At 37.4% G+C, this 12,501-nt stretch overlaps 1 protein-coding gene across 3 annotated transcripts in view; it reads left to right on the top strand.

Annotated features, from left to right (window-relative positions):
* col6a2 (collagen, type VI, alpha 2) overlaps window positions 1-12,501 on the top strand; it is a 30,594-nt gene that overhangs the window by 16,589 nt on the left and 1,504 nt on the right. For 2 of the 3 annotated variants that reach the window (XM_079844487.1, XM_079844488.1), the window contains exons 17-27: window positions 64-126; window positions 243-305; window positions 467-529; window positions 627-677; window positions 851-949; window positions 1,885-1,947; window positions 2,095-2,130; window positions 2,209-2,254; window positions 2,341-2,493; window positions 5,864-6,319; window positions 6,436-6,474. In XM_079844487.1, coding sequence (XP_079700613.1) covers window positions 64-126; window positions 243-305; window positions 467-529; window positions 627-677; window positions 851-949; window positions 1,885-1,947; window positions 2,095-2,130; window positions 2,209-2,254; window positions 2,341-2,493; window positions 5,864-6,319; window positions 6,436-6,474 — 1,132 coding nt within the window. Of the gene's footprint in view, window positions 1-63; window positions 127-242; window positions 306-466; window positions 530-626; window positions 678-850; window positions 950-1,884; window positions 1,948-2,094; window positions 2,131-2,208; window positions 2,255-2,340; window positions 2,494-5,863; window positions 6,320-6,435; window positions 6,475-8,888; window positions 10,898-12,501 lie in introns of those variants that run through there. The other variant, XM_079844489.1, reaches the window with a different exon arrangement.

Genomic DNA, 12,501 nt, shown 5'->3' with positions numbered 1-12,501 from the left:
AATGTAAAAATTATTTGATCAATGTCCTAGATGATAAATTGAAAAATGTTTAACGTTTGACAGGGTGAACCAGGTCCTGAGGGAACCAGGGGTCTTTCAGGGGAAGTTGGCAGCAAAGGATCCAAGGTATTTTGGCAGCTTAAATACTGAAAAAAAATAAAATAATAATAAATAAATGATGGTTTTAAGGTGGACATGATTAAAAAATAAAAATTTGTTTGGCTTTTGTTTCTAACTTCTAGGGTGATAATGGACTTCCAGGACCAAGAGGTCCACCAGGAGCTTCTGGAGAATCAGGCAGAAATGTAAAAAAAGAGAGAAATACATAATGTTTAGACATATTTTCCAGCCGTCTCACAGTACACATTGGCTGAAAGTGTCCGAAACCAAAGCCTTGTTGCATCACTGCCCAGTCAGATAATGAACTTATTTAGAATTGGTAATGAACGTGTTATCTCCATTATAGGGTTCCCAAGGCGACCCAGGTGATTCTGGCCCTAGAGGTGATCCTGGCCCCCCAGGCCCAAAGGTACATCTCGCACACACACAAAAAATCTTTTAAAATGGTGATGTTACAATGCTTGCTTGTCTATTATAAAAACAAGTTGTTGTTTCTCTTGCCATAGGGTGATTTTGGCAGACCTGGGTTCAGCTATCCTGGACCAAGAGGACAAACGGTACTGTAATTAGTCAAATTTGTACTTATACTGAAAGTTATTACATTTCAGAACTTTAGATCACATTATAGTTTAAGATTTTGTATAATACAAACTGGCTTTTTTCCAAGCCATTTACAAAATCTCTACATTAATTCTGCTAAGTATTTATATATTATATATTTGTTCTACAGGGTGACAGGGGTGATAAAGGTTCATCTGGACCCAGGGGAAGTAGAGGAGACTGCGGACCAAAGGGCGACCCAGGTCCAAAGGGAACTCCAGGAGAGGCAGTAAGCAAAATTACTCATTTTAGCTGCACGTTAGCTGTTCAGAACATTTCTTAAAGTCAGCATGAAATGGAAGTTTTGATAGTCTTTTCTTCTCTATTGTGATGTATATCTGTAACGTAGAGATGGAGGCGAGTGTAGATGAACCCAAGTGCAGTTTTATTGCCAATAATCCAAAGGGAGCAAACATTGACTTGACTTGACTTGACTTGACTTGACTTGACTTGACTTGACTTGACTTGACTTGACTTGACTTGACCTGACTTGACTTCAAGTCAAGTGGTTTATGGAAACAATACTCGACTATATATACAGAGACTAGGGGAACACATGACTATGACAACCACTGAACAGCCAGAACTCAACCACATGACAAGAGAATGAACCAATGGAAACATGACATATAGAGAAGGGAACCAATCTAAAACAAGACACATGAAACTAGGGAAACACATGACCACATAAGGGCAAGGAGGTCACATGACAAGAACCAGGAAACACGACTATGATGATAAACTTCAAAATAAAAGACATTAAACAAACAAAACCCAAAACCAACTTGACAATATCCAAGTTAAAAGGCTTCTCGAACAAGAAAAAATGTAGGGTGGGATTTTTTTTTTCATCCAGAATTGATTGGATGGTTGTGGTTTGCTATTGGTCGATTTCATGTGAGTGACAGGTCGCCCCACCCTCGTGCCAGTAAACACGTCATCAGTGAAGAGATGTCGCTTCAAGAGAGACAAGTTATTTTGATTAAAGATTAAGAGGGCACATACATTTTTTTTAAATCATCTTTAAGTGCACTGATCAATTATTTATTATAACTGCAATATTCCATTATAAAAAAATAAAAATTGTCAATTTTGATTTCAATTTTACTTCCATAATATATATAATATTATTCATAATACTAATATTTCTTCATTGTGTTTCAGGGAGAGCCCGGACCCTCAGGAGAGCCTGGACGAAGGGGGCCTAGAGGAGATGGAGGAAGAGATGTAAGCTCAATTTTTAGTGCTTATTGATGTTTAAAGGATGGAATATTTTATCCATTCAGTCACAAAAAAGAGTGTAGACAACAGTAAATGGCAACATCAGTTCAAATTATGTGAACTTAAAATGATTTTAAATTATGTCCTTAACAGGGTGACACTGGACCAGAGGGAGACCCTGGCCTTACTGTAAGCATTAAAAATCTGTTTTTGTAATTAAAAAGCACATAATTACATTAGGGATGAATGTTGAATACATTTTCTCAGGAATGCGATGTCATGAACTACATTAGAGAGACCTGTGGATGCTGTGGTAAGGTTCTTATAACTTTTCAATAGAAAAGAATGGATTGCTACAGTATATTTGCTTTTGTTACACACTTTTCTTCTTCGTTTCAGATTGTGAAAAGAGATGCGGTGCCCTGGATATTGTGTTTGTGATTGACAGCTCTGAGAGTGTAGGGTTGACCAACTTCACCCTGGAGAAAAACTTCGTGATCAATACTATCAACAGACTGGGCTCAATAGCAAAAGATCCACATTCCGATACTGGTAAATACACATCATTGTGTCTCTGTTTGCCCTGAATTTTAATAATCTTTTATGGCAAAATTACAGTCCAGATGAGCTTTTAAAGGGTTAGTTCACCCAAAGGGTTACCCACCCTCGAGCCATCCTAATGACTTTCTTCTTTCAGCCAAAGACAATCAGAGAAATATTAAAAAAATATCCTGGCTCTTCCAAGCTTTATAAATGAAGTGAATTGAGCCTGAGATTTTGAAGCCCAAAAAAGCACATCCATCCATCATAAAAGTAATCCATACGGCTCTAGTAATGGTCCCCTAAACATTCCCAGAATGTCCTGAATATTCCCTGAAGGTCCGCCAAATAACATCCCCAACCCTTTAAAGAAATCCACATCATGACCGTTCTCGGAACGTTACTAGGTGATGTCCTTGCACCAGCAGGGACGTTCAGAGAACTTTCGGGGATCATCAAATTTCCAAATAAAATATGGTCCCCTAAACGTTACAAAAATATCCTGAATGTTCCGTGAAGGTCCTCTAAATCAGGGGTTTTCAAACTTTTTGTGTGTGTGGACCACTATTTGTAATCAAAAAAATTTGCGGACCACCTCATAACACACATAATAAAATATGTCTACACACAGACCTACCTGAATTAATCCGCACCTCTAAATAGGCGTACTAGCACTAAAACTATAACTAGTCATCACATCAGTACAACAGGCTTGTTAAAAGAAAGTTTACTGCACACAACGGCTGCCACATATTTAATTTATAAATATGATGCTCATAGAATCTGGCTCATAGATGCATCCGACTCACTGTCAATCTCTTCATTTTGTAACTTCTGCCTCTGTCTCTTTTCTCTTCAGAGAACCTGTTGCTATCCACCGATCCATAACAGCACTGAACTTGAACGTCACGGCCGAGCGCCACTAGCCTATTTTAGTAATCGCACAATAACTTGACAATTTAATATAAATGTTATATCAATATAGGCCTACATATTCTTTTTACTTTTAATTTTTTTATGGGAAATTTCCTGGTAAAATTAATGAAAATGATTTTATTATATTTTGCCTTTCCACGGACCACCTGCAGTACCCTCACGGACCACTAGTGGTCCGCGGACCACAGTTTGGGAATGACTGCTCTAAATAATGTGCCCCAACCCTTTAAAGAACTCCACATCATGACCGTCTCGGAACATTCTGGGAACGTTATTAGGTGACGTCATTGACACCAGCGGGGACGTTCTGAGAATGTTCTGGGAACATTACATTTCCAAATAAAAAATGGTCCTCTTAATGTTCTGAGAAAATCCTGAATGTACTGTGAAGGTCCGCCAAATAATGTCACTAAACCCTTTAAAGAACTCCACATCATGACCCTCTCGGAACATTCTGGGAATGTTACTGGTGCCGTCATTGACACTAGTGGGGATGTTCTGAGAATGTTCTGGGAACATCAAATTTCCAAAAAAAATATGGTCCTTTAAATGTTCCGAGAACGTCCTGAATGTTCTATGAAGATCTGCCAAAAAATGTCCCCAAACCCATTAAAGAACTCCACATCATGACGTCTCGGAACGTTCTGGGAACGTTACTGGTGACGTCATTGACACCAGCGGGGCTGTTCTGAGAATTTTCTGGGAACATAAAATTTCCAAATAAAATAGGGTCCTCTAAATGTTCCGAGAACGTCCTGAATGTTCTATGAAGGTCCGCCAAATAACGTGCCCCAACCCTTTAAAGAACTCATCATCATGACCATCTCGTAACATTCTGGGAACGTTACTAGGTGATGTCATTGACACCAGCGGGGATGTTCTGAGAATGTTCTGGGAACATAAAATTTCCAAATATAATATGGTCCTCTAAATGTTCAGAGAACGTCCTGAATGTACTGTGAAGGTCCGCCAAATAATGTCCCCAAACCCTTTAAAGAACTCTACATCATGACCGTCTTGGAACGTTCTGGGAACATTACTAGGTGACGTCATTGACACCAGCGGGGATGTTCTGAGAATGTTCTGGGAATATCAAATTTCCAAATAAAATAGGGTCCTCTAAATGTTCCGAGAACGTCCTGAATGTTCTATGAAGGTCCGCCAAATAACGTGCCCCAACCCTTTAAAGAACTCATCATCATGACCATCTCGGAACATTCTGGGAACGTTACTAGGTGATGTCATTGACACCAGCGGGGATGTTCTGAGAATGTTCTGGGAACATCAAATTTCCAAATATAATATGGTCCTCTAAATGTTCAGAGAACGTCCTGAATGTACTGTTAAGGTCCGCCAAATAATGTCCCCAAACCCTTTAAAGAACTCCACATCATGACGTCTCGGAACGTTCTGGGAACGTTACTGGTGACGTCATTGACACCAGCGGGGATGTTTTGAGAATGTTCTGGGAACATTACATTTCCAAACAAAATATGGTCCTCTAAATGTTCCAAAAACATCCTGAATGTTCTGTGAAAGTCCTCCAAATAACGTGCCCCAACCCTTTAAAGAACTCCACATCATGACGTCTCGGAACATTCTGGGAACGGTACTAGGTGATGTCCTTGACACCAACAAGGATGTTCTGAGAACTTTCTGGGAACATAAAATTTCCAAATAAAATATGGTCCCCTAAACGTTCCAAAACATCCTGAATGTTCCGTGAAGGTCCTCCAAATAACGTGCCCCAACCCTTTAAAGAACTCTACATCATGACCGTCTTGGAACGTTCTGGGAACATTACTAGGTGACGTCATTGACACCAGCGGGGACGTTCTGAGAATGTTCTGGGAATATCAAATTTCCAAATAAAATATGGTCCTCTAAATGTTCAGAGAACATCCCGAATGTTCTGTGAAGGTCCGCCAAATAATGTCCCCAAACCCTTTAAAGAACTCCACATCATGACGTCTCAGAACATTCTGGGAACGTTATTAGGTGACGTCATTGACACCAGCGGGGATGTTCTGAGAATGTAAAATTTCTTGCAGGGTATAATCACTGGCTTCCGTTAACGGCCGTACATGAGTCTAGTTCCAGTGGAAGAGTGACCTCTGACCCGATGTATGACGTATTGACGAATGCGGAAGCGCAGTGGATAGAGTAAAACAAAACACGGGTCTTGAATTAGAAGTCTAATATAAGAATTTTTACAGAGAAATGTCAGAGGACTTTCGATATAAGAGAAGAGGAGCTTGAGTTTGCTGCCCAGCCCTATTTGTTTGAACCACGAGAGGCATCTACTCTCACCTAGGCTTGCGCTACTCCTACGTCATGCGTAGGGTCAGAGGTCACTCTTCCTCCAGAACTCGATATTTTTTCTTGGTAGCAATGCAGAAGTGGTTTAATTTAACCTAATGAAATTTGTATTTGCTAAATTTCTCAGGAACACGAGTCGGCGTTGTCCAGTACAGCCACAACGGAACATTCCAAGCTATTCGCCTCAACGACTCCAAGATCGACTCTATGTCCGCCTTCAAAGAGGCTGTGAAAAAGCTTGAGTGGATCGCTGGAGGAACGTGGACGCCTTCCGCCCTAAAGTTCGCCTACGATAACCTGATTCGCGACAGCCGGCGTGCCAAGGCTAGCGTCACAGTGGTTGTGATCACAGATGGCCGGTATGACCCCCGTGACGATGACAAACTGCTCAATTACCTCTGCATGGACACCAGCATTGACGTGAATGCCATCGGTATTGGTGACATGTTCGACCAGCCGGAAGAGAATGAAAGCCTGAAGTCCATCACTTGCAGCAAAGATAGAAGGGTCATGGGCATGAGGCGTTTCGCCGATCTGGTTGCAGAGGATTTCATAGATAGGATTGAAAACGTCCTCTGCCCAGGTGAGTCTCGTGACCTGGCCTGTCTTTACAATGTCTTTTAGCATGTGGTCTTGATATTCAAAATGATAAAAAGAGAGCTTTCTTTTCATTACTTTTCTTTTCTTTATTTGTATTAGATCCAGTGATTGTTTGCCCAGATCTTCCATGTAAAAGTGGTAAGTGTTCTTTCCTAATTTGTCCTTCACAAAAGTTGAAGGCTCCTAATTCTTCAAAAGACATTCTGAATGTTTTTGTCAATACCTACATTTTATTATTTTTCTTCTTTACCTTATTGTTTTTGAATCGCCTTTTCACAGGGTTTGAATTGGTAGAAGCGAAGTACTCTATACATACAATCAGTGTTATTTTAGTATTATTATACTATTATAGTATTTATTAATATTTTGACTTAGTTTTTGTTTTTATATTTTCAGTTTTTTTATTTAAATTTTAGTTCTGGTAATGTTGTTGTGCTATTGTCGTTTCTATTTGGCTTTTCATTTATTTTTATTTCAGTTTCAGATTTAGTTTTTTTTTTTTTTTCAGTAGTAATTTTCAAGTTTTTCCATCTAATATTTATATTTTATTTTATTTCAGCTTTATTTTAATTACCAAAAAACTATTTTTAATAGTTTTAGTTACCATTAACAACAATGAATGCAATACTATTCAGGGCCAATTATTGTCAGCCATTATATTATACTAATATAAATAAACCCCTGGTTGTATTTGGCCTATTGAAGCCATATACATTTATACAAAATAATAAAATGCACATAATTGTCCAGATTTGCAGAGTAAATGATCAACATATTCATGAAGGTCAACGGTTCAGTGCACATAACAAATGTTATACATTTGTTAGGTTATGCATCTCAAATGTATATGTAATGATTTGTTATGTGTGATAATCAACCCAGTCTCACCAGGGAAATGTCACTGTGGCTCCGTTTGCATAAACTAAACATTGCAGTGGAATCTTTTTCACCTTGTTCCGATTCTATAAAGAAAGTACAAAGTTGCTGTTCTACATATGCTCCAAAAATTGTTGTTATGAAGGATTAGGCCTTTCTTTTCTTTGAAAGAAAGAAAGAAATTAGTACTTGTATTTGGCAAGGATGCTTTAAATTGATCAAAAATGACAGTAAAGACATTTATTACAAAAGATTTCTATTTGAAGTAAATTATGTTCTTTTTAACTTTCTGTTAATCAAGGAATCCACAAACATATTAAACAGCACAACTGTTTGATAATAATTGATAATCATTGATATGCATGATAATAATTGATCGTAAGGAATGTTTCTTGAGCACCAAATCAGCATATTAAAGGTCATGTTCTTCATGATCCCATTTTTCAAACTTTAGTTGGTGTGTAATGTTGCTGTTAGAGCATAAATAATACCTGTAAAATTATAAAGCTCAAAGTTCAATGCCAAGCGAGATATTTTATTTAACAGAAGTTCCCTTTCAAAGCCTACAGCGAACGGCCGGTTTGGACTACATCTCTGTACATCCTGCTTTAATGACGTCAATAGAACAGTTTGTTGACTAACCTCCGCCCACAAGAATACGCAAAAAAGGGGGCGTGGTCTTGTTGCTCTCCCACGTGGAGAAGAGGAAGTGTTGCGTTTGTAGAGTGTGTTTGTCGCCATGTCGTCGAGACGCTGTTAATTTCATCCCGGGTCTGATTCCAGCTCAAATTGATACGGTAATATAGACATGTTTACAATAACATTGAGCGCATGCATCTCCCCGTTATGGTAAGAGGCGTGACCTTTCCAGGAAACGTGCGCTAAGCTGCTGTCGAATCACAACACAGGAACCGCTGGCACAATCAGAACTCGTTACGTATTTCTGAAGGAGGGACTTCATAGAACAAGGAAATCATCAAGCCGTTTTTAGGACAGTGAAAACAGCGGTATACAGATAAGTAAGTTGTGTGAAAAATACAGCGAAACTTGAACACATGTTATATTGCACACTGTAAACACAATCAAAGCTTCAAAAACACAGGAAAACGGGACCTTTAAAATGATTTCTGAAGGATCATGTGACACTGAAGACTGGAGTTATAATGCTGAAAATTCTACTTTGCCATCACAGGAATAAATTGCATTTTAAAATATATATATTTTAAAATAATATTACTGTTTGTACTGTATTTTTGATCAAATAAATGCAGTCTTCTTTCAAAAACAAGTACAAATTTGCAATACTTACTGTTCATTTACTGTATAAATAAGCAGTTTGACCAGTTAAGTTGGATTTTTTTTTACAGTTAAAATCATATATGAAATCAATATTAAAGATTTTCTCATGGAAAATATCAACAAATCACGTGAAAAGACATTAAAAGATGATGAATCCACCGGAAAAAAAAAAGGTAAAAAGTTACCGGTATCTGAACATTTTAGTTGTGTGTAAACAGTCATTGAGTGACATTTCCTTTTGAGCCTGTCAGCCAAACGCACAATGATCAGCGCAAAATTAAAATATCAAAATAAAAACTCAAACCAATCAAACAGCATCTAGAGGGAGCCAGTTGCTAGGAGGCCCCTAAAACTATTGTTTCAACACTCACTTGCAGATGATGGCCTAGCAGAGGAGTGGAAGGACAGTCCCATCCCAACCACTGTACTTAACATCTCAGACTTAATGAACAATCTACAAGAGGCCAAACACCCTGATACCTACACCAAGGCTGTAGCTACATTGGCTTACGCAGCCCAGATGGCTAAACAGACCTCTGAACCTGACAAACAGAGATGGACCAATCTGTTCATTGAATCGTTTAGATTGATATATTCTGAGATGGGAGACCCAAACAAAGCTCTTGGCTTGTGTTAGGAAGCATGGGATTGGGCATTTCCAAAATAAAAAATAAAAAAAATTGGTAGCTTGACTAAAAGGGTATAGTAGGAAGCCCTTGGCCTCGCTGTAGAATTGTGCTTAATAAGGAAAAGCTAGCTGGTCTATGCATGAATGTAGTTTTTGCGTTAACAATAATCGAATGCAGTTGCTAATACCTCTCTTAAAGATGCAATTTGCACGAAACTAGCATGTTAGCATCATGGCCAGTTAATAACAACGTATAATTCTTTGCTAACCTCTGCTAAAAGCAATTCCCTGCTACAATAATGTGAAATGGCAACCTTTGCCTCTTGACATTGATGCCTGGCGCTCCGTAATAATTGTTTGCATTTGCAAATGAAGAGAACAGATGAACAGATTTTTCAACACTTTGCTTGCATAGCATGCTATAATTAGAGTACCTTAGTTTCTAGGATTTGAAGGGTTTTTCAAAAAATTTAAATTCATAATTTACTTTAACTCATGTTGTTCCAAACCTGTATGACTTTCTTTCTTCCATGGAACACAAAAGGACATTTTTTAAAAAGTGAGCTTTTCCACAATTACATCTCCATAAAAGCGTCTTGCATGGTAAGAAAGTCATACAGGTTTGAAATAACATTTAATGATGACAGAATTTTCATTTTTGGTTAATGTATTCCTTTAAAGCATCTGTACATTAATGAACAATTAATGTTGATACTATATTCATATCGGTTTTGCACTTTGCACATTAAGACTGAGTTTAGTAGCTTCTCATAGGTTGGTGAAATATCTATGAAGCTTTTTAGTCCTTCTTTACCATTGTCAACCTTCAAATGGCCACTTTTTTATTGTACACAAATAATTTGTAAGATGATCAACTGAGATTTTTTTTTCTAAATTGCTTTACCACTGTTATAGCATTCAGGTCTATTCTTAAAACATATTTCAACAATGTTTCTTTTTCAATTTAATAAGTATATTTCCTAAATAACTGCCCCTAAAGGTGATGATACATGGGGCAACTTTTTTGAGCAATGTTGCTTGGCCACTTTCCTATCGGGAATGGGCAACAAATTTCTATCTGGATACTTTAGATCGGTCATGGGCCCTGTGTCTTACCTGGTTGCCCGTTGATGGCAACATTGCCTAGTAACATTGCTCAAAAAGTGGCCCTGTGTATCATCACCATTAGAAATGTGTTGCCCATTCCCAATGGGAAAGTGGCCAAGCAACATTGCTTTGTTACATTGCCCAGCAACATTGCTCAAAAAAATTGCCCCATGTATCATCACCCTGAGAGTTAATCTGATTTTTAGGCAACAAAAAAGCTTTAGAGAGTATATCATTCTAAAAGCATGCTTGTGCAATGGCAATTCAGTCATACTTTTTGTAGCCTCCTCATATAAACGTAATGGCCATTTATGTGTCAATTATTGCATGATTGATGTTTATCTCGTGATTATTTTGGTGGAAATACATTTAAATGTGAATTAGCCTTGTACATCTTGATATTGAATATGTGTGAGTGAAAAAAAGATGTCTGAGCTATATGGACTATGCACAATTCAGTGAGAAGATTTTTTGTCTGCCATTATGGTAAATAATGAGATTTTTCTTAATACAAAATGATGTATATTTAGTAGTAAGTATTATATATATGACACTGTATATCAGAAATGTGCAATGAAAAAAACGCAAGCTCTTGGACTGCAAAAGTGCAACTTGAATTATATTTGTAACAAATAAATATCTTTAGCAATTAAAATATTTCGAGGTTTATTTACTTTTAAATTAACTTTATCTCAATTCGACAATTTATTCTGTAAAAAATCTCATACTGAGTAAGTACTACATTTGAATCGGAATTTACTTTGCGATTCTGTATAATATGATTATGAGTATGAATGAAAATTGAATGTACGGTACTACATCCGCCATGTTGTCACGTGACCTACCAGAGTCAGCTGCGTCACTTCACTGCCATTCATAAATGGGTCAATGAAGAATATGAAAAATAATATATTTTTTAAGATAAAAAAATAATTTTAAGCAAAAGAGTTTTAAAATTAATTTTTATGTCCAAAAATGTATGGTGTTGATTAATATTGTTTCTTTACAGCTTTTAAGACAGAATTAATTCTAATTAATTAATTAATTAATTAATTTCTGATTTTACCACCCAGAAAATGTCAGGTGGTCCCACCATATATTCATTTAAAATAATGTACATATACAATATACATATGAATCATTGTAAAATGCGTATCACATGGTAAATTCCCTTTCCCTTTTTTATGTATTGCCCTTTTAGTCCATTTCATAAAAACGGACACTTTTCTGTGTTCAGAACACAATTTTTATGTTTTTTGTATACATTATATAATGGTTTACATTTATATTCCTTACTTCATTTTGCAATTGACCGTTCGCTAAGACCCGCCCCCTTTAGTTACTGTTGCTATGTCCGACAAGCCATGGCGCTCCCACACCACACACACGTTCTCACGTAGAGAAAATACATCGCGGAGCAAGGAGGACACTGACAACACGCCGACAGACAGGACAGAGCAAAGTCTCAACTTTGAAATTGTTATTTCTTTAAAGAAATGTAAACAATAAATACCGTTTTGTGGCTCTTTAATGTGACTTTAATGTCGCTGTAGCGCCTCATTTAAAGCTGCTCGTGACCGATTATCTCTTCCTTCTAGTTCATTGATAAGCATGAAATAAACATGAATGAACACTAAAATAAATGTTGTTTCAACCGCGGAACGATGTCAGTACACACCAAGTTTTCCAGGTTCAAGTCCACCGACGTTTATCTACTAACTCTCCTGACTGCCTTGTCAGACAAAACGGCAGGTTCTGCGATGTGATTGGTCCAATCGCCTGTCAATCAAACTCCCGGCGAAGGGTGAATTGATACTTTTAAATGTAAATTTGCTGGTCGCACCACCTGACATTTTAGGTCTTTGAAACACCACAACTCAAAAATTAAAAGAGTATCTTATAAAGGAAATATTGTATATGTGACATGTATTTATTACATTTTTCGGACACAAAAAATACATGACATATGTCATTGACCCATATACTCTCCCGTAGCCTCATGGGATAGTAAAGTGTCCATCGAATGCACACTTCAGAATCTCACCAGAAGTAGTAGGTCATCTGGGTACTTTTCGCCTACTGTTTTTCGAAAACGATGTATTTGGACATACTACTCTGTTGCCATGCTGTTTTTCGCTTGCTATATAATTGATTCAATTCAAGATTTTTTTTTTGTATTGGTCCAATTCAAGCTTAAAGTACCACCTAAATCCAAAGCATGACAACCTAGAAAATCATTGCTGTTTTTGTATTTT

Source organism: Gobio gobio (assembly GCF_949357685.1).
Source record: "Gobio gobio genome assembly, chromosome: 19".
NCBI classification, from domain to species: Eukaryota; Metazoa; Chordata; class Actinopteri; order Cypriniformes; family Gobionidae; genus Gobio; species Gobio gobio.
This window is presented reverse-complemented; position numbering and strand designations above follow the sequence as displayed.